This window comes from Chrysemys picta, chromosome 23 (genome assembly GCF_011386835.1).
Source record: "Chrysemys picta bellii isolate R12L10 chromosome 23, ASM1138683v2, whole genome shotgun sequence".
Lineage (NCBI taxonomy): Eukaryota > Metazoa > Chordata > Testudines > Emydidae > Chrysemys > Chrysemys picta.
In genome coordinates this window covers 9,120,931-9,146,045 of record NC_088813.1, presented here as the reverse complement: position 1 = coordinate 9,146,045, position 25,115 = coordinate 9,120,931, and the positions used below count along the sequence as shown (strand labels likewise).

Sequence of the window (25,115 nt, the reverse complement as noted above, 5' to 3'; positions counted from 1 at the left end):
ATCTTCATGTAGACACTTACTTATTTTGAATTTTAGTTTAAATATGTTCTACTTAAGCTAAACTGAAATATATCTGGTTTAACCTGAAATAAGTATCCACACATGGGCAACGCATATAGGAGGCTAAGACTCCCCAAAATAAAGAAGGCTGCCCATGCAGGGGGCAAATGCTGGATGCGGGTCGCCTCCCTTTGGAGGTATGCTGGCCTGCCGCCTTTGTACCCTGGGAGCAGGTGTGCTGGAAGCTCCCTAGAAGTGTGTGTGTGGGGGACCCAGCCCCGGGCCCTCCCCTCCCCTCCAAGACCTGCCCGCACTGCACCCCTCCCCCTGTGGTCCTGCCCCGACTCTGCAGCGGGGCCCCGCTCCTGCTCTGCCTCTTCCCCGAAGGCCCTGCCCTTTGCTCTTTCCTCTCTGCCCCTTCCCCCTGTTGCTCACCCTTAAGGCAGGAAAAAAGATGGGAAGGGATAGCCCTCCCACTTTTAAAAGTGATGGCACCAAGGCTCCCTGGCCTCCCCTGTTCTGTCACCCCTGGCCATGGCCACATCATTTCTTTCCTGCCGTAAGGGCGAGTGACGGGGGTAGAGAGGAGTGAGCAGCAGGGCCTTGTGGGGGGAGGCGGAGTGAGGGCGGGGCCTCAGGGGAAGAGCCCGAGAGGGGGCAGGGCCTTGGGGTGCAGCGAGGGCATGTCCTTGGGGTGGTGCAGGGGTGGGCCAGAGCGGGAGAGGGACCACCATCCGGTCGCTGGTGGCCCCACAATTCTAGAGAGCTTCTGGCACTCCTGGGAATGGCCTCCCCAAACAAAAAACTCATGTGCTGCCTACGTATCCACACAGCCTTTTGCATAGGTTTAAAATACCCCCTTAAATTGAATTTTGCAACTCTGCATGTAGACAAGCTCTGAGGCTCACAAACAGAGGACTAATCTGTAGAATTATCTGGGGGAGTTCTCTAAGAGCAGAAACTCATCTGGTGATTGGTAGATTGCTTGCAGTAACTCCCATAAATAAAAAGAAATTGAACCACTTTTATGTGAAAGGTAATCCTTTAGCATGAAGTGGTACAGGCCAGCAACAAATCCATGAAAGGCTAAATGCAATGCCAGCTCCCAACAAACCATCGGTGTTGCGAAATAAAACCCTGATATCCTGGGTTTGAGGTTATTTCTTAACAAAAGCAAGATTCTAACACATTCCATCTAGCCTGGTTCTTCTTATGACTCTCATCGCTGGTGCATCATCCACCCTGTCACTCAGTGTGATCATCTTGAGTGTGTGTGCTCACTAAGTTCCCGTCTAACACTAGTGTCATAAGAAAATATGAGTAGCATTAACATTTCAGCAGGAGGACTGGGAGAGCCTCCCTCAGTCAGGCAGTGTCTGAGACACCTGCCTTGTTCCTCTTTCACACACTACTCTGCAGAATGGGTGGGGGAAGGAGCATGTCCTCTGTATTTAATCTAAAACAGGGGTTCTCAAACTGGGGGTCGGGATCCCCCAGGGTGTCGCAAGGTTATTACATGGGGGGTCGCGAGCTGTCAGCCTCCACCCCAAACCCCGCTTTGCCTCCAGCATTTATAATGGTGTTAAATATATTAAAAAGTGGTTTTAATTTATAAGGGGGGGTCGCACTGAGAGGCTTGCTATGCGAAAGGGGTCACCAGTACAAAAGTTTGAGAGCCACTGATCTAAAATATGGTAGGAGAAAACAGTATACAATCTGTTCTGACTCTGAATGTCTATGAAAAGTTTCCATTTTTCTTCAGTGGAATCTGGAAATACCTGTAACCTCCCTCAGCTTCATCAAACTTCCTGAACATTTAATAGTCTAGTGTGACTCCTACACATCTGGGATGAAATTCCTTGAGAAGATTTCCTTATGTTCTTCAACCTTGTACACTGGCAATGAGCTCTAAGTTGGGTTTGGACTGTGTGGAGACTAAATTAAACTGGTTTAAAAAAAAAAATCACTAAAAACTATGCCAGCCTAACATCTCTACCTACCTTAGAGCTCTTTTCTACCTCACCTTGGCTTGTGATTTTTGGTGTTTCTTGATCCTGTATATCAGAGGCCCTGGTGTTCTAAAAGATTATCCGGGTACCTATTGCCATTTTAAAGAGGGATGGGAGGGGTCTATGAATGTCAGCTAACAAAATAAAGGATTCTGTTGTTGAGGTTTTTGCCTGAAGACTCTCCTATTCCTTTTTTTAAGGTGGGTGCATAGTGCAATACAAAAGTGTGTTGCGATGGGCGTGACCAGATTACACCATTTGAGGGATGATGCCTATTTTTAATAAAACCCAGAGATCCTTGCTCTGCTGCAGGATTTCATCCATCAGGATATCTGACTCTCCTTGGGAACTTGAGGCAAAAACGTTGCCATGAAATTTCCCAGAAATTCCATCACCAAGCTTCTTGGGAATCAATGACACATCTACAGGAAAACATTAAGCCACTAGTTGACTGTGCTGCAGGCAATCAGCTTGGAGTGTGTCAGGAAATCGAGGCCTTGAATATATAAGAAGCTAGCTCCTGTCAGTGACATGGTCTCTGTTGGATGAAAAATACTGTAGGCAGCTTAAGGGCATGTTCATCTTTAGCACAGCTCTTCTGCATCTAAACAAAATGCAGGAGGAGAAAACAAGGTTGAATCAATTTTAAAATGCCAAGAGTAAAAGAGAACTGTAGGACTTCAGTGCAGACAAAAATGTGATCTCGTCTGTGCATCACAAGTGCCCTCGACAAAATTGCTTTTAACTTTAGAGAATCTCATTCATGTGTTTTTACTTTTCTTTAAACGTGCTTCAGATTGGAATGTCCTAAATTTCAGCAGGAAATGGTTGTGTGTTGCAGAGAGAAAGGCTTAGGATGCTTTTGCAAGTGCAGTTTAAGTGCACAGGGAGGGACCAACGTGTGTGTTAAACATGTTAGCAAATGGTTAGAGCTTTTGACCTTAACAGAATTCTATCAAGTGGTTAAAATATACTTTGTGCCCATCAGGCAAGACTGGCCCACGTTTTAACATGGGCATTGGGATTGCTGTTATGCTAAAACATGATTCTCCTAAGCACCGTCACAGCTGTGCGTTCGACAACAGTGAATGTGGACTTGAAGGGCCAGCTGCCTAAAATGTGTGACTGAAACGGGACACTAGTTTTTTAATGGAGGTGCAGCACGAACGCTTGGGTGGGAGAACATGCTGGTTTGAAGTTGTAGCTTTCTTCAGAGTTGTGGCGTGAAAGAACAGCTTTGCTATCACGAGGCAGTCTTACCCAGACAGCGTATTAACCTGTCGTGAAGCATTTGATAGAAAGTGCGGCAACCCTTTTACGCTAGATCTATACAGTTATTCTTTTCATTAAAATTGGTTAAACGAGGTTCTTCCTAAGGGTGTGGATGAGTATGCATGTGTGTCAGAGGTTCTTATTTGAAATGGTCTTGACTGGCTAGTGATGATACTTAGAGCCCTGCATGGATACAAAATTTGTATCCGCATCTAATCCGCGATCTGCAAAAATGGTCCGCGGATATCCGCATCCAAGTCTCGCACCTGCCCCCGTCTGTATGGCTTGAGCTTGCCACACAGGTGGGTGAGAACGTTGCTCTGGGGAGAACTTTGGAGGAGCTGCTAGAAGTTCACACCCCTAATTTCCTGTTCCTATTTCCCCCAATCTCTTTTCCGAAGCACTAAATTGCAGCTCTTTAGCGCAGTTCCCCAGCTGTATGACTCAGATAAGGAGGGGTGTGTTCTCTTGGACTCATCATTGTAAAACAGCCTACAGACCTCCTACACTTCATTATGCAGCAGAATAAGGAGAGGCCGTGAGAAAAACCACCTTGTCCAGACATCTGTGGTGGAAGACTCAGTGGGTGCCAAAATCTACTCCCCTTGTGCCATTTTCAGAAATTTGTTCACTGGTCCCGACTGGAACTGTGCTGAAACTGAACCCTCGCATGAGTCCAGATTCTTTCCTTGGTCTTCCAGGGGATTACCCACTGATAGAACAGTCACTGGGTAAGCGAGGCTACTTGGAATACATGTCACTCTAAAGCATGTCTGCAGTAACTGATCCACCCTGTAATTAAGAATGCAAAGTCAATATAGCTTATAGTGGCATCATAAGACGGCTGTTTTAAATGGCTGTGTGCACAGGCTCTTCCTTTCACAGTCATTAATAATTAGCGCTATTGGGGAGCATGGCACTTTACAAACCCAAGTGTAAGTGGTCATTTCCCGGTGATGCTTGCAATCTAGCTTTGAGCCTGTAGGATGAGTCATGTTTCAGACAAAGGAGGAAGGGAGCTGGTCTCCTGACAGACAAGAATTCTCAGTGAGAGGTTGCTCAGTACAATGCAATGAGCTAACACTGATGGGAGAAGTAGTGTAGAGTTTGACTGAAGGTATTTGGGATAGCCAGAACCGAATGACGTGACAGAATTAAATAGTGGATAACTTCTACCCCCATGCTTAAGCCTGTTTGGATTTGTGCTGATTTAACTTGGTTTTGGTTGCTCAGTGTCAAGTTTGGAATCTTGTTGGCATCTAGGATTTTGGTCCATCTGCTTGCTTCGCTGAGCCCCCCAGAGATGGTTGTAGAAGAAGAGCAGATATGGTCCTCCTGCTAATTGGAAGTGGAGAAATTGCAGCTTTTTGAGCTATGGTCTCAGTTCATTAATCTCTGGACCTGACAGCTTATTAAAAGAGCACTGAGTGCTTAGTGCAGCACTCTGAAACCTCAGGGGGCAGAAAGCGCTTGAGCTTACATTTCTTATACCGGCCCTGACTGGAGATGTATTTGAAATGAGTTTGACACCGGTCTTCCGTTATGCAGGTATTGCATCGTCAGTATAGTGATGGTCACCCACCATAGGCTCAAATGCCTTCGTGGGACGTCAGTTCCAAATTCAATTCACAGTTTGTTCCTGGCAAGAATGTCTGCTTGCCCTGTGAACTTTCAAAACGCTCTACTGAGCAAAGTGAATGCAGCTCTTTAAAACTACACTCACGGCTCCAGGACTAATGCTTCGGTCTCTGAAGAAACTGCCTCGAAACATCCCGGCAATCTATCTTTGGTGTGAAGTTTAAAAGTCCAGTCTGATTTTCCTGTGACTAACCCAGGTGAACATGAATTAAACTAAAATGGGTATCTTGTGTGCTGGCTTTTCATACAGGTGTGGGACTACCCTAGTCTGTTTACATACTTGCAATAATTCATCAGCTTTGTTTGTAACTGAATCAAGTTTTGAACTTACCTACCTTTCTGAAATGGCTCCTAGCTGTGGCGATGGCCTCAGCTCTTCACGGAGGCTGAGTGAATCAAACTTTTCTAACTGAGGCCTTGGCTACACTCGCGGATTCACAGCACTGCCACGAAGCGCGAGTGTAGTCGCGCCGCCAGCGCTGCAAGTACGCCAGAGCTCTCTCGCAGCGCTGCAAGTACTCCACCTCTCCGAGGGGAATAGCTTGCAGCGCTGCGAGCGAGCGTGCCGCGCTGCAGACGCTGATTACACTGGCGCTTTACGGCGCTGCACTCGCTGCGCTCAGGGGGGTGTTTTTTCACACCCCTGAGCGCAGCAAGTGCAGCGCTGTGAATTGCCAGTGTAGCCAAGGCCTAAGAAGGTAGATCATTACTGCATCGAAGCTGGACTCCAGTGAGTCAGGAGGAAGAAATCTGTATAGAACCGGAAGAAACATGTCTTATAGGTAAAATCAAATTGACCCATGTTTGGGCCTAGGATGTCAGGTTCTAAAAGACGTTCCAACTAGTTCAGGCAATGAAATGTTGGAAAATGCCTTTATGTTGGTTGATTTTCCCTTTTCTATCGCTGCCACCTCAGATCTTCGTGAAATTGACTCCTGTGCAAAACTCTTCCTGTTCTATCGTTTCACATCAGACTGTTTTTGTCAGTTTGGTTTCTGATCATTTATCCCACGATTAGCAGCCATTAAAGAGCATCCTGTCTTTACATAGAGTCCTGCATGTCCCGGTAGGATTCACTGAAATACTCTTCCTGTTCCCTCTGCGTTAGTAAAACACGTTCTGTATGTTCCCTTCTCCCATTGGGGAGGCCTGGTTTGGCATCCTATCACTTCTTCACCCAAGAAGTGGCCACCAGGGGCCCTTCAGCGCTGCCCTTTATGAGCAATATTGCATCACGTAGTAACTTTGCCTGTAGCTGCCTGGGGAGCAAAAGATTCGGACTGTTGCTCTTGCATATCTAATCTTTTTCTATGAGTGTGTCTACACGGCAGGTGGATAAGTGGAGCGGGGAGTGATTTGCAGTCCATGTACACTAACCGGTGCTAGCTTTAATCTAATTAGCTCACTAAAAATAGCAGTGGGCATGCGGTGCCACAGGTTACACAGGAAAGTATGTACCCAGGGGGTCACGGAAGCTTATGCAGTCCTTGCTGCCATGGCATCACTGCTATTTTTAGCGAGCTAGCTAGATTAAAGCTAGCACAGGTCTGTGTACGTGAACTGTAAATCACACCCCCCGGCTGCAGTGCAGACATACCTGATGGACAATGTCATGGCATGAAGATCCAAGTATCTGTCGGTGAAACCCTAGTGAAATACAATACGTCGGCCTTTCCTATTTTCTTCTCTCTTTCTCTGCAAATTTGATCTCCCACGTATTGTTAAAACATGTCAAGTTCTGACATTTGGTACTACGTCTTCTGGCCGATGTTACATAAATGTTATGATTAAACGTAGGATACTCTATTTGGGGTGTGCTGGACTTAGAAGTTGGCTCTTTCCAAAACCCTATAGCCCTGGGTGATGGGATTCTTGGTTTGAACTTCCTCTATGTGAATAGCAGATGAGTGAGTTGTCATCGTGGGTCAGGGGTGCTGCCTTTTCTGGAGACATGTCATGTAGCCTAGTTTGAGATTGTATAGCTCAAGGACTTAACGAGTCCAAAAAATTTGCATCAAACTCCAAAAAGTGTTTTTATTTATAGTTGCTTAGAAAATAAGGCCCACAAGTGTGATTTATAGCCCAGTGCATACACAATAGAGTCCCCAGTGTATTAGGGTATGCGGTTCATTCTAGTATTACAAAAAGCTTTAGGCCTGGTCTACACTAGTAAATTAGGTCTGCATAATTACATTGCACGGGGGGGTGAAAACTCCACACCACTGAGGGCAGGTCTTCACTACGGGGTGGGGTCGATTTAAGATCACAAATTCAACTACGCGAATAGCGTAGCTGAATTCGACCTACCCCGTTGGAGCCGACTTACCCTGCTGTGAGGACGGCGGCAAAATCGGCCTCCGCGGCTCCCCGTCGACGGCGCTTACTCCCACCTCCGCTGGTGGAGTAAGAGCGTCGATTCGGGGATCGATTGTCACGTCCCGACGAGACGCGATAATTCAATCCCCGAGAGATCGATTTCTACCCGCCGATTCAGGCGGGTAGTGTAGACCTAGCCTGAGTGGTGTAGTTAAACCAGTCTAAGTCCCCATGGAGACAGCGCCATGTTGACAGAAGAATTCTTCCCTTGACCGAACTACTGCCCCTTGGTAGGTGGATTCTGTAGGCTGATGGGAGAACCCCTCCTGTCAGCGTAGGTAGGTCTATGCTATAGTGTTTTAAGTGTAGACAAGCCCTTAGTAAGGCTCTCTATTCCCAATACTGGGTACCATCCCGGTGTCCTGCAGAGCGACTTGGGTGCTCCCAAGTCACATATAGCTAGAGGCCAGGGATTCTCAGCCTATAAATTATGACCATGAAGTAGGTCACTAGCGATCTTCAATACAAAGCAAAGCTGCTAAAAGTCCCAGTGGCTTTTGTGGATTGTGAATTCCCCCTTCCCCTAGTAAGTTTCAGCAAAATTGCAAACGCCAGGCAAGCAAGAAAGGTGACTGGCATATCTTGATGTTTTATGTTCAAATCACTCTTCCCAACTTGCCTCATAAGGAGGCTTTTTCGATACAGAACTATGTTCCATAAGTATATCCTCTCCTGCTGCGTTCTCCTGGGAATTCCAGTACACTAGGTGGAGTGCAAGGTTTCATTGTGTTGCTTTCCTGAGTTTTTGTTACTCTTGGCCCGGTGCTGTTAGCTTGTTATGGGGGTGGGGAGTGGAAATCAGTTCTATTGTATACAGCCGTTGAGATGGGCTGATAACTTCAGTAGGTTCTGTCTAAATACAGTCATGGAAGTCTGCCATGCTATAGTACAGAAGGTATTTTATTCATGTAACTACTTGTGTCCGGAGCAGTTGCTTCCAGCTGAGATCAAGAGACTGCAATAAAGCTTTTTGTTTGTGCTCCTAGGGCTAAATTATAGCACTGTACAAATATTAACTAAGTCACAGTTAGACTTGCATCTGAAGAAGTGGGCTGAAGCCCACGAAAGCTTATGCTCAAATAAATTTGTTAGTCTCAAAGGTGCCACAAGGACTCCTGTTCTTTTTGCAGTTACACTTGAGGGATTTTTAACACATCGCAGTATGTCTTTAGCCTGTTAGCACTGAAAACTTCACTCGATTGCTTCCCTACTCCTGTTCAATACTGACTGGTTATGTGAAGGCATGGAGTCTTGCTATCTCCTCTGCATGAATTTGCATCACTCACTGCTTATCACTTTCCCGGTATCCACAGGTGGTTGGCAGGGACTGGCTGGGTGGGAAAGGAGGGACCTCACGACTCTTTCACTGGAATAGACCCGTGACTTTGCTTTTTCTTTCTGTGTAGCTGAGGAAGTGGATCATCCACCATCTGACATGGGGATGGGGGCTGATGTTCTGGAATCTGGAGACACCACACCCCCCACCAAGAGGAAAAGCAAGTTCTCCGGCTTTGGCAAAATTTTCAAACCTTGGAAGTGGAGGAAAAAGAAAAGCAGTGACAAATTCAAGGAGACTTCAGAAGGTAATGCATCAGGCTTGGTGCTGGTCTTGATGTTTGGTTTACACACTTTTCCCCACTGGGGAAGCACATGCCAAGTTGTTTCATCCTTTGCAATTAGCCATCAGAGCAGTAGCAGCTATGGGTGAGCTGCAGAGGCTGGCTGAAGCCTTGCGTCCCAGTGCTGGCGTGTTTGGGATCAAAGCTTAATTCTTTGCCAGTGATGGGACAACAAATTCACTGATCAGAGGCCTCAGCCACTGGCTTCTTAAAACCGCAGCTTAAACATCTTTTAACTGTAGAAAACAATATTTGGAAGAGTTTTAAAGATGCAAGATTCCTTAGTTGAAAGGAACTTCTCCAACGAGGCTTAGGTTGGAGGAGTGACTGTTCACTTCGCTAGCATTATATTCTGGTGTGTGAATATAGGTTATTTTTAATTCCCTCCCTCCCTCTTCTTCCTCCATGCAAAATGCAGCAACTTGAGCCAGTTTTATTTCATCCACAGAGCCAATACATTTAAAACCCATTCTTTGGAAACCCTCCTCTTGCCCTGTTTTCTGAGTGCTTTTTTTCAATTTAATATCAGTTTTAGAACGAAAGATTTCTATGCGAAAGCCAAGAGAGGAGCTGGTTAAAAGAGGGGTTCTGTTGGAAGACCCTGAGCAGGGTGAGTTTGCAAATGAACCTGTCATCCGCCTATCTGTGTTCTGTGTAGCTGGTCTGCCTCTGACATAAACCCATCCTTGTTGTTGCACCTTTAAAAAATAAAATACAGTAAGTTAAAGGCTGTTTGCTAAACGTGCCCTCCCGTCCCTTGTCTGTCCTTTGCACACGCTCCCTGTCTGACTCCAGCACCCTAGCTAGGAAAGCCGTGTAATGAGGAAGAAATTCCTAAGACAAGCATTCCGTGTTCTTATGCATCTTCCTGTTTGCTGCCGGCAGGGGAATTCTGTGTCGCTTCCTGTCGTGTCTGTCATATCTGTATCTCTGCGCAGCCGTTGGTACCATCCCTCCATGCTCCTCTCCTTCACATTCATGCTCATTATAATCTCCAGGTTGTTCTGATCATGTTTCAGTTTATATCCTAGCCCCAGTGAGAAATAGGCTATCTATAATGTTGAATTTGATTTGTTTCTAGGGCTGCAAGGCCAAATGAAAGGAAACAAAAATTCAGTGCTGCTTGTGTAGAGGCATTCCATCAAGGAGGTGATAGGTGTCTTTCACATGCCTCTGAGACAGGCCTGTAATGGTGCATTCATTTCTGAGGTCCTCCTTATCAGAAAATTGTAGCCAAACTGTAGGAAAAGCAGCAAAAAATGATTAAAACAACCCATGAGGAAAGATTCTAGTGAAATAGGGTGAAATATGACTGAAGTAGTCCACAAGTACTTGAACCTTGTGAACACCAAGTTAAGGGACTTCAGACTTGCATCTGAAGAAGTGAGGTTCTTACCCACGAAAGCTTATGCTCCCAGTACTTCTGTTAGTCTCAAAGGTGCCACAGGACCCTCTGTTGCTTTTTACAGATTCAGACTAACACGGCTACCCCTCTGATACGTAAGGGAGGAATTTTGTGTGTTCAAAGGTGTGTGATGAGAGGTCATGGGATGAAACTGAGGAAGCGAAAACGTAGGCTGGATATAAATTTCCCGAGAGAGAGATGGCAGACGGGGAGAGTGTTCCGAGGTATAACAAGGGGGTGGCATGCAGGAGTGTAGGTAAGAGGTGGAATTTTGTGTTTTGGCTGCAGTCACATGACCTGGGTTAGGAAGTGGAGAAGACAGTTACAATAAGATTAAACAAAATGCTAGAAATAAAATGTGGGACCAGGCAAGCCCTGTCAGGTGGACAGATTTTAGATCACAGAAATTGGAGATTGACTCGCTGATATTTTTGTTGTGAGTCAGTGGGAGGTTTCTACAGTTGGTCGCGTTTTAAATCCTGCACTGAGAAGATCAGTGTATTTTCTGAAAGATAAGTGTTCTGGAGAGAGCAGAAAAAGTTTTTACCCACTTGTTATACGCTCTGCTGGCTTGTGGGTTCTGACATTCAGGTCTCAGTGGCTCATTTTAATAAACTTCTTTGCTGTCCTTAATTCAGTTCTACACAGCTGCATTGGGTCTAGTATTCACCTTACAAATTGCAAACAGGGCAGGCTAAACTCTAAATTGTAACATAAATAAAGGAGAGCAGCTGGCTGGGACGTGAAAATAGCTGGAGTTGTGGCAGATACAGGAGGGCTGTGTGGGGAAGAGGTGTAGAGAAGGTGGTTTATCCACAGTGGGGACATAGGGAGTGAGTACCAGATGAGCAAGGAGAGCAGACAAATTCCTTGAGGCAGGCTGGCTCAAGCTCATGGAGGGCTTTAAAAGCAAAGACGACCATTTTGAACTAGATTATGGAAAGCCACTGGAATTGAAATGGCTGGGGGTGAGAATGAGAGAGCCAGCCGCAGCATCCTGTACATGCCAGAACCTGGAGAATATGAGAAGGCATAAGGAGAGAGTTTGAATAGCTGAGGCGGGGCAGGGGGGTGTAATATCTAGGGAACTGTCCAAGGGAGATGATAGGCAGATTTTAGGACAGCGTTTCCCTGTGTGAGGGAACTCGTACAGAGGGCACGAAGGACTAGTCAGATGCCATCCGGATTGTCCTCCAGAGTCCTGGTTTCAGTTTTAAAATTCGTCTCATGTTTGCAAAGAAAACCATAAAAACACTAAGGCCACGTCTACACTACTGGCGCAACAGTGGCACAGCTATGCTGCTGGAGTGCCATGCTGCAGACCCTTCCTACAACGACAGAAGAGGTTTTGCCATCAGCATAGGTCATCCACCTCTGAGCAGTGGTGGCTAGGTTGACTGAAGAATTCTTCCATTGATTTAGCCATGCCTATGCTGGGGGTTAGGTTGTTCAGGGGTGTGAAGAACCGTAGCTATGTCAACCTAACTTTTAAGGGTAGACCAAGCTTAAGCAAATTTAACCAACACAGCAACATCTGCCTGAGTTCTCAGAGAGCTTGAAACAATAGCTGAGAGTGAAAAAACGTGTCCCATCAATCAAATGGGTGACAGCTAAGGTTAGGTCTACACTACAGCTTATGTCAGCAAAACTTATGTCACTTGGGTGTGAATAAATCACCCCCTGGAGTGACATAAATTACACCGACATAAGCACTTGTGTGCACAGCGTTACGGTGGGGAGAGCGTCTGTAATACTATATGGCAGGGCTGAAAGGGTGTGCGGCTGGCTTTGTTTTCCTGAAGAAATGCTCAACTTTCAGAATTTAGGGAACACTGCTCTAGAAGACATGGTAAGAAGTAGTGAGGATTAAGGTTGACGAAGGGTATGAAAACGCGTGCTGGACCTAAATCAAAAAGGAAGGTAGGAGAGATGGGACTTCATTTAAGGAAACTCCTCTTCTCCATTGTTCAAATGTTCGGGGCTGCTAATCATTCTCCAGGGCAAATGCTGCAGGAATGCCATGTACAAACCAGTACGGAAGGTATCCGTGCCCTGGGAACACTGAATGAATCTTGTCTTCAGAACAAATCTATTGTACATACAGCGGAAACCTGGCCAGCATTTTGAGTTCTGTAACGTAGCAGAGTGCAGGGGTTCATTAGAAAGCCCTTCAAGTAAGCTGATGCAGAAGGCTACAAGAGCTTGATTGCAACTGCTGCTGGATTTCTGATCATGGGATAGTGCTGGCCTTGAAGGCCATCCTATCTTTGAACCTTGTAAATATGTTCCTTTGTAAGTGAACCAATTGTATGGGAGACTGATGGGGGGCGGAATAAACAGATTGTTGGAATAAACCAGAGTTACAGGAGATCAGGCCCTATACTGTCTTTAGCACATTGTTGTTGAAATCAAGAGCTCCAAACTAACTTGGTGCTGATGTTACCATGTGCCATTTTATGCAGAAAGTAATTCTAGGACCAGATAGTCCAGAAGTAAAAGGAGTGTTGTGGATACTTGCAGGTTTTTAAATAGACAATCGTTGGCAATCTGTTGCCAGTTCACTGCCTACCGATAGGTGTGTTTCATCAGACTTTAGATCATGGAAGTGGAAGGGACCTTGAGAGGTCATCTAGTCCAGCCCCCTGCTCTCATGGCAGGACTAAGTATTCAGTATCTTTTGCCTTTTCTGACGGTTTTCTGTTCATTCCTCACCCCCGTCCCCTCACAGATGGAGAGGAACCGGACAAACTCAGCCATACTGCATTGAAGAATGGGCATACAGTCCCCATTGGTGGTTCTGGGATGTCAAACCTGGCCCACCTGGAGGAAGAGGCTGGGAAGAAATCAAGTCTTAGAAAGTCTGTTCCAGTTGAGGAACCAAAGAAAAGACCAGGTAGGAAACCAGGCTTGCTTCAGTTTCTCACAAAGAAATACTTGTTTTGAAGTCTCGTCTCCTGGGTCCCCTTATTCCCCAATCTCTCTAAGCACTTGTTTTGTGTTTCATTTTGCAGGCTCGTCCAGTAGCAATCCCAGTTCAGAAATGGAGCCTCTTCATGAGCCGCATGCACCCAAACAGCCTTTGCTTCCTCCGAAAAGACCCTTATCCTCTTCTCAGGAGGCAAGTGATGTGCAGGCGAGGGATCCTGTCCCTGCCAGCCGCACTACAAGGACTGCATCCTCCTCTACTGTTACTGCCGCCACCAGCGTAGCAAAGACGGTCAATTCCACAGTCGCCCCTTGCCCAGCCCCCAGGACTGTGCCCCCTGCTCTTGCCAGCACTAACACTACTGCTACCACAAGTACAACCAGCGTGGTGCCTGCCAAACAGCCCCCCATCCCGCCTCCGAAGCCGGTGAACAGAAATAGCAACCCTTTAATAGGTAAGTGTCTGCCTCTTTGCAAGTGGCTGTCAGTCAAACCTAGGAGGCTCTTTTGTTCGTTCTTTGAGATTGCAAACTCTGTTTGGAAGGGAAGATTTGTGTTGCTGTGTTAATACAGTAACATGTCTCGAAGGCCTGTGAGCTAATCAAGGATCTTCAAAGCTTGACCACTGGACAGGCGTGGAAACTGGGTGAGCTCTGTTGGTGCTGGTCCCATCGGCACAGAGCAAATGTTCATTACTTTCAAGTGGCCCTACAAACTGAACAATCTGCCTAGCGCAGATGTATCCAGCCGCTGATCAAGAGAGGCAGTCTCTAGTTTTTCTGTTAAGGGTAGTGATTGAGATTAAAAATCACAGTTGTAAGAAAGTATCTTTAATCTTCGACCAATGTGGAAACGTATCAGCTGTACTGGACTGGAAGGCTTGGGATTGTTAGTGGGTCTTAGAAGACTTTCACCTGTAAATCACCAGTTTATATGATCAATGGAAGTTTTTGGTTACAGCCGTTTGGTGTCCTCATGAACTGGTAAGTCCCAGTGGGAAATACCCCCATGACAAATCACTGTGGTATTTGGCACGGATCGGTGCCATTGCTGCCAGTTGCAGCAGCGAGGCAAAGGACTCGAAGTGGACTGTGGAGTCTGAACTGCCCCCTTCCTTCTTGAGGTGCTTCCTCAAAGTGCATTGGCAAGGCAGGGATGTTGGGGAAGCATGCCCCCCTTGCTGCTGTGGATAAACGGAGAAATTCAGGCTGCAGGGCTGCTCGTCTGGCAAACCCTAGAGCACTAAAACGTAAATTAAGAGCAGATTCTTCCCAGTGCTGGTTAAATAAAGAATTCAATGCATCTATTTTCAACCTGTTTTAACAGAACATGTTGGGGGGAGTTTCTTGCCATGCAGTTAGCCCAATATTAAGTGTTGGTCTCAGATGCCTTGGTTAAATCTTGAATAAGTCACAAGTGAAATGTGTTAAGTGGACTGAATGAAGCTGTTAAAGGACAATCCCCATCTCATAACCACTGCACAGCTCTGTCACTAGACAGGAGCAGCAGGGAGTGCCACAGATCAGGACTGAGATGGATGGGCAGAGCTGTGGAATGAATCCATCTCTAGAATAGTGGTGGCTGGGCTTATGCAGGTCTCGTTTGGGAGGCATTGGCAGAGCTGTATAGAGAAAGCCAGCGCAGGATTATCTGCAGTAGGCTTAGGTCAGTGCTTTCATTTCCACGAGCAAATAACACGACTTCTCCAGCCTAAAAAATAAATACGAACCAAATAATTCAGTTTTTTCTGCTCTGGAATGCTCTCTGCTCTAGCAGGTTTTACAGTTGAACTTTGCATGGTATTAAACTGCTGTTTGCCGGATGACAAAACTAGTCTGACTGTTCCTGTTGTGCATGCAAGGAAAGACCGTCTTTGCTTGCTTAAGCTGCTTGCACACAACATGGGTGGTATTTGAAATGCCCCAGCACTGACTGCAGATAGCGCTGAGAAAAAAATGTAATGAAAGACAGCAAAGTGTCATCCTGCTGCTATCCCCAGGGTAGGGCCTCAGACACCTATGGCAGAGGGTGTGGAGGGAGTGAGAGGAGTTGTAAGTAGAGCTGAAGAGCTCGCACCTGTTTTGCTTGCTTTGCCTGTTGAGAATCCACATCCAAACAGCAACCGATTTCACAACTGTACTCTGTACAGACCTACATTTCAATGCTCAACACGATGCTGTGGGTTCTGATACAAAAAGATTGAAAGCAGGATTGGAGTGAGCCATTCTGCAGTATCAAGCCTGCATCGTTTCACTAAAGGGTGAGATTGAAGGGACGTGTGTTTGGATGGTGTGATCACCAAGGAGGGGAAGAAAATATTTAACACCTAGTAAAGGTATAACTAGGAACAATGGATTTGAATTAGGCAAAGGAACATACAGCTGGAATGTCAAGAAGTGTTATCCAATGGTGAGATTGGGGAATAGGCTCCCAAAGGAACTGGTGAAAGCCCCAGTGATTGACAGAATAAAAACTAGGTGACAGAGCACAAAATGGAAGGGAACAGCCCCACACTGGAAAGAGGTGAATGTGGCTAACGTAACCGGTCTCTTCCATCTCTCCTTTCTCATTCCGTACGTTAGGCTCCTATGCCGCTGGCCTCTTAAACGACACTTCGCGGCAGGGTAGGGCTCAGGAAATGCATAACGAACTTTTACCCAACAGCAGTTCGCAGTGTATGCATGGATTCTGTCAAGGCCATGCCAGGCAGGGGCAGCTGTGTCGTTCACAGCAAAGTGGCTAATTTAGCCTTTACTAGAGTAATACGTTGGCTTCTATGTTGGGTCAGAGGAGTTTGTACTGTCCTGGGTGCAGCGAAACTAATTTTTAGCCCAGTGAGAGAGACCCCTTTGCCTTTCTCGTGAAGGGAGACAGATTGGATTCACAGCACCCTTGCAGTAGGGCCTGGTCCTGTGGGTGCTCTGCTGTTCTAACTCCCATTTATGGGAGGTGCTGCTACTTGGCTCCTCTCCGAATGAGGCTCTTAGTACCCAAACCTGATCTCCTAGGGCTGATCCTGTGTGCCTTTGAGCAGCACTGAAAGCAGAAGTCAGTGGGAACCGAGGACATTCAGCACTAGACAGAATCCTGGCCTTAATCTGTAAGGGAAAAGTCTGTAAATTCTAAACATCTGGAAAACGTGTCCACCTCTGTATTACTGTAGTCTTCCCAAAAAGCACAATCTCCTCATCCCTTGCTGCCTTTTGTGGTTCTGCAGCACCACTGGACTAGTAGCTCGTGTTCCAGATCTGGGGAATACGTTGATACCGATGTGACTGTGATGGTGAAAACAAGCAGACACAGATGAAAACTGATGTTTTCCAAGCAGTTTGGCAGGAGGGAAATTAACCTTTCGACCCTAAGAAGCTGCTACTGCATAAATATTAAAGGCCAAAAATCCATTGCTGAAGAGCCTGGTGCATGACTTTATTAATCCCACTCCCACCTGCTCCCGCTATTATGGCAGTGGGTCCTGTGGGACCCACGGGATCCCAGTCCCACTGCGGGGCTCTGCACTGCAGCAAGAGTCCAATGTCCTTTTTAAACACTGGGTGTTCTCCTGTAGGACGGAAGTGACATACCAAGTGTGAGGTTGCCAATTTTGGGAGACACTACTGAAGACTATATTTTCTGGATGGGGTACATTACATTTGGGCCCCAGCCCTCTTCCCCTAGTCACATTGTTCTTGTCATTCTCTCCTTGATCAGCATCAAACAGCATAGACCCCTGCGTTAAGTTCAGGCCTGCCCCACAAATTGGGGAGGGACTTGCCCAGCTATCGATTTCATGGGTCCTATAAACCCTTCTGGACGCATGAGGATTCATGACATCAGCTCTGCCTTAGATACTAGTGACCACAGTAGACCCATAGATGAGGGGTAAGCTGGTAACAGGGTTTATGGTGACCCACGTGGTGTAGGGAAAGCACTTCCATGCTGGCGAGGAGTGGCTGGCAGTAATGTTCTCTGTGGCTAGCTCTGACAGCTAAACTGAGTGTGAGCATGTTAGCGTTTCAGTCCCACTGACTTTTGTCTTCAAATAGCAATACCCTAAAAGTGGTGTATGAAGGGAAAAGCTGTAAGTCCAGGGTTTTGCTGGGGATGTTGTATCAGATTCCGTTGTTGGGTGATGGCTGTAAGTGCAGACACACAGTGCCCTGGTTGCATTCATTCCTTTGCTAAGTGCGCAGCATACTGATCTGCATGTCCTGCACCTGCCCAAGAAATGCTGCCGTTCCTCTCACCACGCCAACCTTCCCTGCAAAGCAGCGAGACGAGCCGGAGCTCTTCCAGCCTGCTCACTCTTGGCTGCTGTCCTGACTTCTTACCTTAGTAGCTAGAAGAGCAAGTGAGAAGCTTTGCCACCCAGTTACCTCTGGCATCTGGCTTTAGGGAGCGAGCAGCTGAGACTGCAGGAGGTCATGCAATCTGATCACGGTCTCAGTGGGTCAGAATCTGCCTGCTTCTAACCACTGGGCCCTGTAGCCTCCTGAGTGCTTTCTGGGCTCAGGTAGTGGATGAGTGAGGGGTCCGGGGCTATGGCAAAGCCCTAATAAAATGTGGGATCTCTCTTCTCTTCCAGCTGAACTGTCTCAAGCAGTGAACAGTGGTATGGGCTCATCAAAGCCTTCCCCGCCCCTACCACCTAAGAGAGGCATTCCATCGAACATGGCACCCTCGCTGGAGTCAACTGCTGCCTCGAAACCACCAAGCGATAGGGTAGTGACAGCTACTCGTCCCGCATCGATACCAGTGCATATCACCGTGTCTCACCCACCACCGTCGCCTTCTCCGCCGTTGCCCAGCCACGTACCTCCCGAGCCCCCGCGCACGCCCCTGCCTGCCCCGAGCCCTGCGATGGAACCCCAGCTCTCCCTGGAACTGCCCAAGGAGACCCCTCCACAGGAAGATCTCAGGTCACTGGAAGTGCCCAAGCGGGCGACAGAGCAGGGGTTCGGAGAACCTCATGTGCCAACGCGGCTGCCCCAGATCCCACTGCACATCCGGATCCAGCAGGCGTTGACGAGCCCCCTGCCCGTTACCCCACCTGCAGAGGGGTCGCACAGGGCTCACTCGCTGCTCTTTGAAAACGACAGCCTCTACGAGGACAACGGCACCCTGGGCCGGGCCAGGTCGCTGCCAGTCACCATTGAGATGCTGAAAGTGTGAGTACAGACTCTGTGCATGCAGGAGCACTGACGGGTAGGGGGGCAGTCAGGCACACAGCAGCCTGCACTGTGGAGTGGGAACGCTGCACTCCACGTCCTAGGGCAAGACCCATGATTGTGGAAAGTGCCCCGGGAATTGAGTGTTCGGAGAAGTGGTGATCACCTTGGTACCCTAGGCAGGAAAAGCAAAAACAGTTCAGAGGAATCTAGGTATTTAATTGCACCGCCAAGACAAAGTGAGATCCTCAGTTTCTTCATTCATCCATGACCTGCTTCTGATGACCTAGAGAGACTGCTTGGGATTTGATGTGGTAGTCCCCCACCCCACCTCACGCTCACACATACTCTCTCTGCTTGGGTTCGGCAGCAGGTTTGAGCCCTGAAACCCCATATGGGGTTGGCTGAGGATGGGGGAGAAAGGGGTTAGCCCCAGGTGCCTCAGACAACCCATCTCCTTGAATTGGTGCTTGCCAAGCCAGGCGTCTTTCCGACTCTTCAGGAAGGAGAGATGAGGGAGGGATTATAGTACGGACCTGCGAGCAGAGCTCCTTCAACCTGCCACTGTTTTGGACTAGCCACGAAGCACCCAAGGAAGCTTCTTGACTTGGGCTCCTTCACCCCCTAACTCCCTTAAGTGCATTTGAAAATCCCACCCGTAATCTGTGTCTCAGTTGCTGCAATTCGTGAACGTTAAAAGCACGTTGACATCCCTGGAGGGTAGGTGCTACCGGAGGGTAAGGGAGTCTGAATACTCTTGCTCGTAGCTCAGCAGGGCTTCCATGAAAGAGTGTGGGGTAAAAGGGGGGCAGCAGCCCCAGGCAAACAGCCATTGGTTAGGAAAGGGTTACAACGCTAGACACCTACCTTCCCTAGATAGGCTTCCATTGAAATTGTCACTGGGGCTGGGGATGGAACAAATCCCTGACCTCAAAGTGAATCTTTGTCACTGTTAAAAGAAATAATAATTGTGTGCGTTTTGTTAGTCCAGATGATGTTGAAGAGGAGGAGGAAGCAGACCAGGAGGGCGAACGGAGTTCAGGTCCTCACGTTTACATTGGAGATGCACCATCTGTCACGATCATTCCTAGGCTAATGCCACAGCCCCTGCAGGAGGAAGAGGAGGAAGAAGAGGGGATGAGTGATTCGGACTCGGAGGGACCCATCCTGTATAAAGATGAGGAGGATGAAGAGGAAGATGAAAGCCATAACAGTAAGGTTTCACCGTTGGGAGGCCAGTTTTACTCCTACACACACAACCGCACTTAGACACATCAAGAGCCAAACCAAAAGTCTGGTCAGTACAGTGTCCCACAGTAAAGTGTTGGCCTCTTGGCTTCCTGACAGGCTACATAGCCACAAAGTGCGAAGCAACGCACACTGGCAAACATAGTCCCAACTGTACATACAAAACGATGGGGACTGTTACCACTCAAGAAAGAGTTCTTGGCGTCATCGCGACTAGTTCTCTGAAAACCTCTGCTCAGTGCGCAGCAGCAGTCAAAAAAGCGAACAGAACGCTAGGAACCATTACTAAAGGGATAGATAGCAAGACAGAAAATACCATAATGCCGCTATATTCATTTCTGGTACGCCCACACCTGGAATACTGTGTGCAGTTCTGGTCGCCCCTTCTCAAAAAAGGTACAATTTGGAATTGGAAGAGGTACAGAGAGAGGCAACAAAAATGATTAAGGGTATGGAACACCTTCCATATGACCAGAGATTAAAAAAGACTGGAGCTGGCCACCTTAGAAAAGAGACAACTAAAGGGGGGTGGGGGTGATATGAGAGTGGTCTATAAAATCACCAGTGGTTTGGAGAAAGTGAATAGGGAAGTGGTGTTTAGCCCGTCACTTAACACGAGAACCAGGGGTCACCCAATGAAATTAATAGGCAGCAGGTATAAAACAAACAGTCCTCTTCACACAAAGCACAGTCAACCTGTGGAACTTGTTGCCAGGGCATATAGTGAAGGCCAAAAGAATAACTGGCTTAAAAAAAAAAATAAGTTAGATACGTTCATGGAAGATAGGTCCACCAAGATGGTCAGAGATGCAATGCCATGCTCTGGGTGTCCATAAACCCCTGACTGCCAGAATCTGGGACTGGACAACAGAGGATGTATCACTTGATAATTGCCCTGTTCTGTTCATTCTTTCTGAAGCACCTGGTACCAGCCATTGTCGGAACACAGGGTACTGGGCTAGATGGACCATTGGTCTGACCCAGTATGGCCGTTCTTGTGTTATGCTCCCCCTTCCCACACTCCCTCAAATACCCCAACTGCCAACCAGCCCGTGTATATCCCTGCCCGATGGGGAAAATTCCAGCAGGAGATGCCACCAAAATAGGAACCACACACTCTTCCAGCTCCCTCTCTCTAGCCAGGATGGCGGTACTCCTTTTACCATCCTGCAGGCTGTGCTGTAGCTGCATTACCTTAGTGACACTGAGCTCCTGCCAACAGGGGAGCTGTGGTACTTAACCATTGTGTGTGAGAGATGCCAGGCTGGCCTGTGGGTCTCACCGCTTTTTTACAGCTTGGGGGCACAGCTGTCTTTACTCATGCAAGGATCCCTTCTTCCCTTTCCCACAGGCGCTCTAGCTAACAAGGTGAAGAGGAAAGATACACTGGCCATGAAACTGGGCACCACGGCCACCCAGGAGGAGCTGGAGGAAAAGAACGCTTTCCCTCGGAAGAGCAAGGAGGAGTGGAATGAAATTCGGCAGCAGATTGGGACAGCGCTGATCAGGTATAAAATGCAGAGGAAAAGAGAAATCCTCTCAAATCTTCGGCAGAACTAAGGGTGAGCCAAAAAATCTGCTTGCCTGAAATGTGGCAACAAAGAGGCTTTTTCTCTGCTGCCTTGGGGCTGGGGTGCTAGGCTTGCGTATCATTTCCCTCTGAAATAATGTAAAGACAAGCAACTTACATGTCACACAGGGCAGTTTCCACTGTTTGGGAGGGGAAGCCATTTGAGCTGGAAGAGCCAACTCTTCCTACCCCCATAGCCTGTCAGACTTCTCATTTCCTGGATTGAAGTGTGCTGGTAAAAAGAAAGTTCCAGGGGCCACATTGAGCCGTGATGTGAGCAACTTGACCGATGTAATTTGGAAAACAGGTGCAAGTGGCAAGATCGTCTAGCTCGCTGTACGTCGGCATTCTGTGGGTGGCGCTGGTACTGCACTTCCTGAAGTTAGAGGGTACGACTCCCTTACCCCAGGGCTGAATTTGGCCTGGGGAGGAGTGGGAGTTCTGTGGGGGTAAACTAAAAGCAGGGCTGCAACATGTCTTGCCCTGGAGGGACACACCGGGAACCCCTCTCGTGCTGCCCACAGCTGAGTTGGATTCCCTCACATCCAGTTGGGATTCCCGTGCATTGAAGTTTCTGGGCTGCTTCAGGCCTTGCTGTGCTGGCAGTTGCTGTCGATATCACGGTACCTATCTGGCAGCAGCCAATACCAAATGCTTCAGAGGCTTCTTTGCTTCCACTCACTGCTCCCTGTTCCTCCTCCTCACCTCAGCCCCTGGGGAGAGAAAGGAGGCAGCCAGATACTTGACCAACCAAACTAGCCCACTTCAGCGGCTTCTCACCTCCCTCCGCTCCAGACTGCAGTTGTGCACTAGTCACCAGCGTGGGTGCTCTGCTGCATTCAGACAGCACGAGGGGGCAGGCCCCTGGTTACCAGTGCGCTAGGTGTGGGGTCAGCTTGTGCCACCCAGTTGTGCCCCCACTCCTTGGGGTGGAGAAGGAAGAACCATGTGACACACATTGCAGAGTGGCAGCTGTGCCCTGCTTGATCTGACATCCTCACGCGGGCTGTCTTCCTGCTCCGCTCCAGCCCTCCCATACGTGAAAGTTGACATGTTTGAAGCGCCTGACAAATACAGGTGCATTAGAAGTTACACTGTGAGACCATTTACACCCAACTTCTGACCAACTTGTCCCTCCTGGGTTACTTACACCACTGCTGTCTGGCCCAGACAGCTCCACGGGAGCAGGTCCCAGTTAGGCCAAGTTCGATCTAGTGGATTCTGCTGTCTGGGTGAAAAGTTGTGTTAGCGGGTGGAGGGCAGAGTCAGTCATGAAAAAGGGGAGCAAGACGATTACAGTGAGTATCGTATTGACTCTGTTCCCTGCTGCCTCCAAATGAGTGTTTGCGTCCGTGTGTCCTACGGGAATACGGCTGGGCAAGTGTAATGGTTTTTACCTCCTCTTGTTTAGGCGACTAAGTCAGAGACCAACAGCAGAAGAGCTGGAGCAAAGGAACATACTTCAGCGTGAGTAACAGCAGCTCTAAAGCTCCCAAACAAAAGCATTACTGGTTTTTTCTTTGTTTCATTAATTTCCTCTTAATGCTTCACTTTACTCCAGATGCACTGAGATCTCTTGGGCAAATTGGCTAAATACAGAAGGGCCTCTGCTTGGCACTGTGGTGACAGGGAATTCTGTGACCTGGCTACACCATTGTATAAAAACAGTTTCATGAGATTTCCCAGTTACACTGTTACCCAGTAGAAATGGTTTGAATTATGATTAATAAATGGGACTCCATAAAATCCAGAAGCCTGCAATAGAAGGCCCTGCTTCTCAGTTGTAGCATCACGGGGGTGCAGGGGCAGAATGTATGCCTTCAGCAGTTTTCGAGCAGAGTTTTGGGCCCGTTTACAAACTGTACTGAGCTAGGGTTAATACACTGTTCTGTATCCCTTCTGTGGGGTACCAGCAAACACTGCCCTGTCTGAAGCTTCCTGGACAAGAGTGTGAACACTCAAGTAATTTACCCCTGAAGGATTGTGAAATAACACGCACAATTTCTTCCCATGAATTTATTAAAGAAAAAGTATTTTGCTTGGGTGTAAACATTCGACTGCAATATGTGCAGCCCACAGATCACTGCATCATGCTATGGCATAAAACCCAGCAGGTGACAATGGTCTGGCTAGCTTTGTTGCCCATGATGAAGGCAATTAGAGTTAACGGTGTAAACGGTGAAAAGAGACAAGACTTAAAAAATCAACTCTGGAAAATAAAATGTCAGCTTAGAGATGAATTTAAACAGAAATTTCCTTCTCTGTATTGCTCTTTAACCGTTAGCATAATAGATTTAGGGGAGGGGGGAGGGAATTTTCAAACACCCATTTTAAAATGTGACTTAGGCCCACAGGAGCCAAAGTCGCTCAGGTTCTTTAGAAAATTTTACCCAGAGTCCTCTGCTAGCCTGGAGAGGGCTCTGGTTAGCTACTGAACCATCCTGAGATAAGGCCCATTCTGCCATTCATAGTCTATGGACTGTTTGATGAGTAAGGATGTCCGATTCAGACCCTAGCGCTCTCAGCATGCCTGCAGTTACTGTGGACAGATGGTAGGAGATGCAGATATTCCACTGATATGAAAAGCTGGTTTTCTGTGTTCAGGTCTTGACCGTGGTTTTCAACGAGTGGTGGTGACACTGCTTTAAATGAAACATTTTTTTGCCCCCTTGCCAGAAAAAAACGAGGCTGACCGGCAGGCTGAGAAGCGGGAGATTAAACGCCGCCTCACTAGAAAGGTACTGCAGTGCTCCATGTGGTGTTTCCCGTCTCTCTGATCTGTTGTGGATGGTGGCGGTAGTAAGCACCCAAGAGAACATAGAGGGATGGGGGGAGTCATAAGACTGCTCTGTGGTTATCCTGAGCGCTCTGACTGTAGCAAGCTGGGAATTGGTCTGGTCAGTCGAGGTATTCCTATTGCACCTTTCACTGGGGTGTCGGAGTTCCATATTAAAACAGCAGCGGCCATGGGTTTTAAACTGGTGGCCTGAAATCAAGTTCCTAAATAAATGCCTGGGAGAAACTGATGGGAGCTGCAACTGATTAGCCATTGTCTTCAGTGGGATTTGTGCCCAGCACCTTGGGAAAAACAGGCCACTTCTATTTGGGTCCTTAGACATGGACTTCGGAATCTAACTTTAGGCAGCCAGGTTCGAGAATTGTGGACACTATTTCCAGAATGGGGTGTGAAATGGACAGACTATCCCAGATTCTAACGCTGTGTCTCCCATATACCAACGGGATTAGCTGTTGATCCCAGATGGGTCTAGCCCACGGGGACAGGGTTAAACTCGTCCCATACTTGTGGCTGGGAGGGAATTTTTACAGAGCATATTGATACGGAACTTGAGTGAATGTTACCATTCCCTGGGGCAGTAAGGGGGAATCGCACATTAGAATCAGGTTAGGGGTGTATCCTACACAGTCAGTTTCCTGCAATTGCTGTATATTGCTGTATCGAGGTCCTCCCTTCCACCTGTTCCTGTAGCTCTCATTTGAAATGCCATCGTGGCCCTGTGCACCTTTTACACTACAAATCCTACCATAGACTCACGTCACTGATGAGGCGATTATTAACTCTTCATTCAGGACAATACTGAGGTGCTTTGTTGCATTCCACATCACAAGCAATGATCTGTGGCTAGTGATCTCTCTTATATGCACGATAAAGATCAAATGGTGGGGTCTTTGGCTAGAATGCACACTGGTGACAAGTACGGTTGAAGCTGATTTGTCTTCTGTTGCTTTCAGCTTAGTCAAAGGCCTACAGTGGCTGAACTGCAAGCTAGGAAGATCCTGAGGTTTCATGAATATGTGGAAGTGACAGATGCTCAGGACTATGACCGGAGAGCAGATAAGCCGTGGACAAAACTCACACCTGCTGACAAG

At 47.6% G+C, this 25,115-nt stretch overlaps 1 protein-coding gene across 15 annotated transcripts in view; it reads left to right on the top strand.

Moving 5' to 3' along the window:
• PHACTR4 (phosphatase and actin regulator 4) overlaps positions 1–25,115 on the top strand; it is a 100,218-nt gene that overhangs the window by 71,751 nt on the left and 3,352 nt on the right. For 8 of the 15 annotated variants that reach the window (XR_010594642.1, XR_010594643.1, XM_065577057.1 and 5 more), the window contains 10 exons: positions 8,702–8,878; positions 9,444–9,524; positions 13,048–13,212; positions 13,331–13,699; positions 17,827–18,409; positions 19,396–19,622; positions 21,009–21,165; positions 22,639–22,694; positions 23,904–23,965; positions 24,978–25,115. Coding sequence is in view for 12 of the 15 variants with exons in the window: in XM_065577057.1 (XP_065433129.1) it covers positions 8,702–8,878; positions 9,444–9,524; positions 13,048–13,212; positions 13,331–13,699; positions 17,827–18,409; positions 19,396–19,622; positions 21,009–21,165; positions 22,639–22,694; positions 23,904–23,965; positions 24,978–25,115 (2,015 nt within the window). In the remaining 3 variants the exon portion in view is untranslated. The remainder of the gene's footprint in view (positions 1–8,701; positions 8,879–9,443; positions 9,525–13,047; positions 13,213–13,330; positions 13,700–17,826; positions 18,410–19,395; positions 19,623–21,008; positions 21,166–22,638; positions 22,695–23,903; positions 23,966–24,977) is intronic. The other 7 variants (XR_010594644.1, XM_065577058.1, XM_065577063.1 and 4 more) reach the window with 1 other exon arrangement.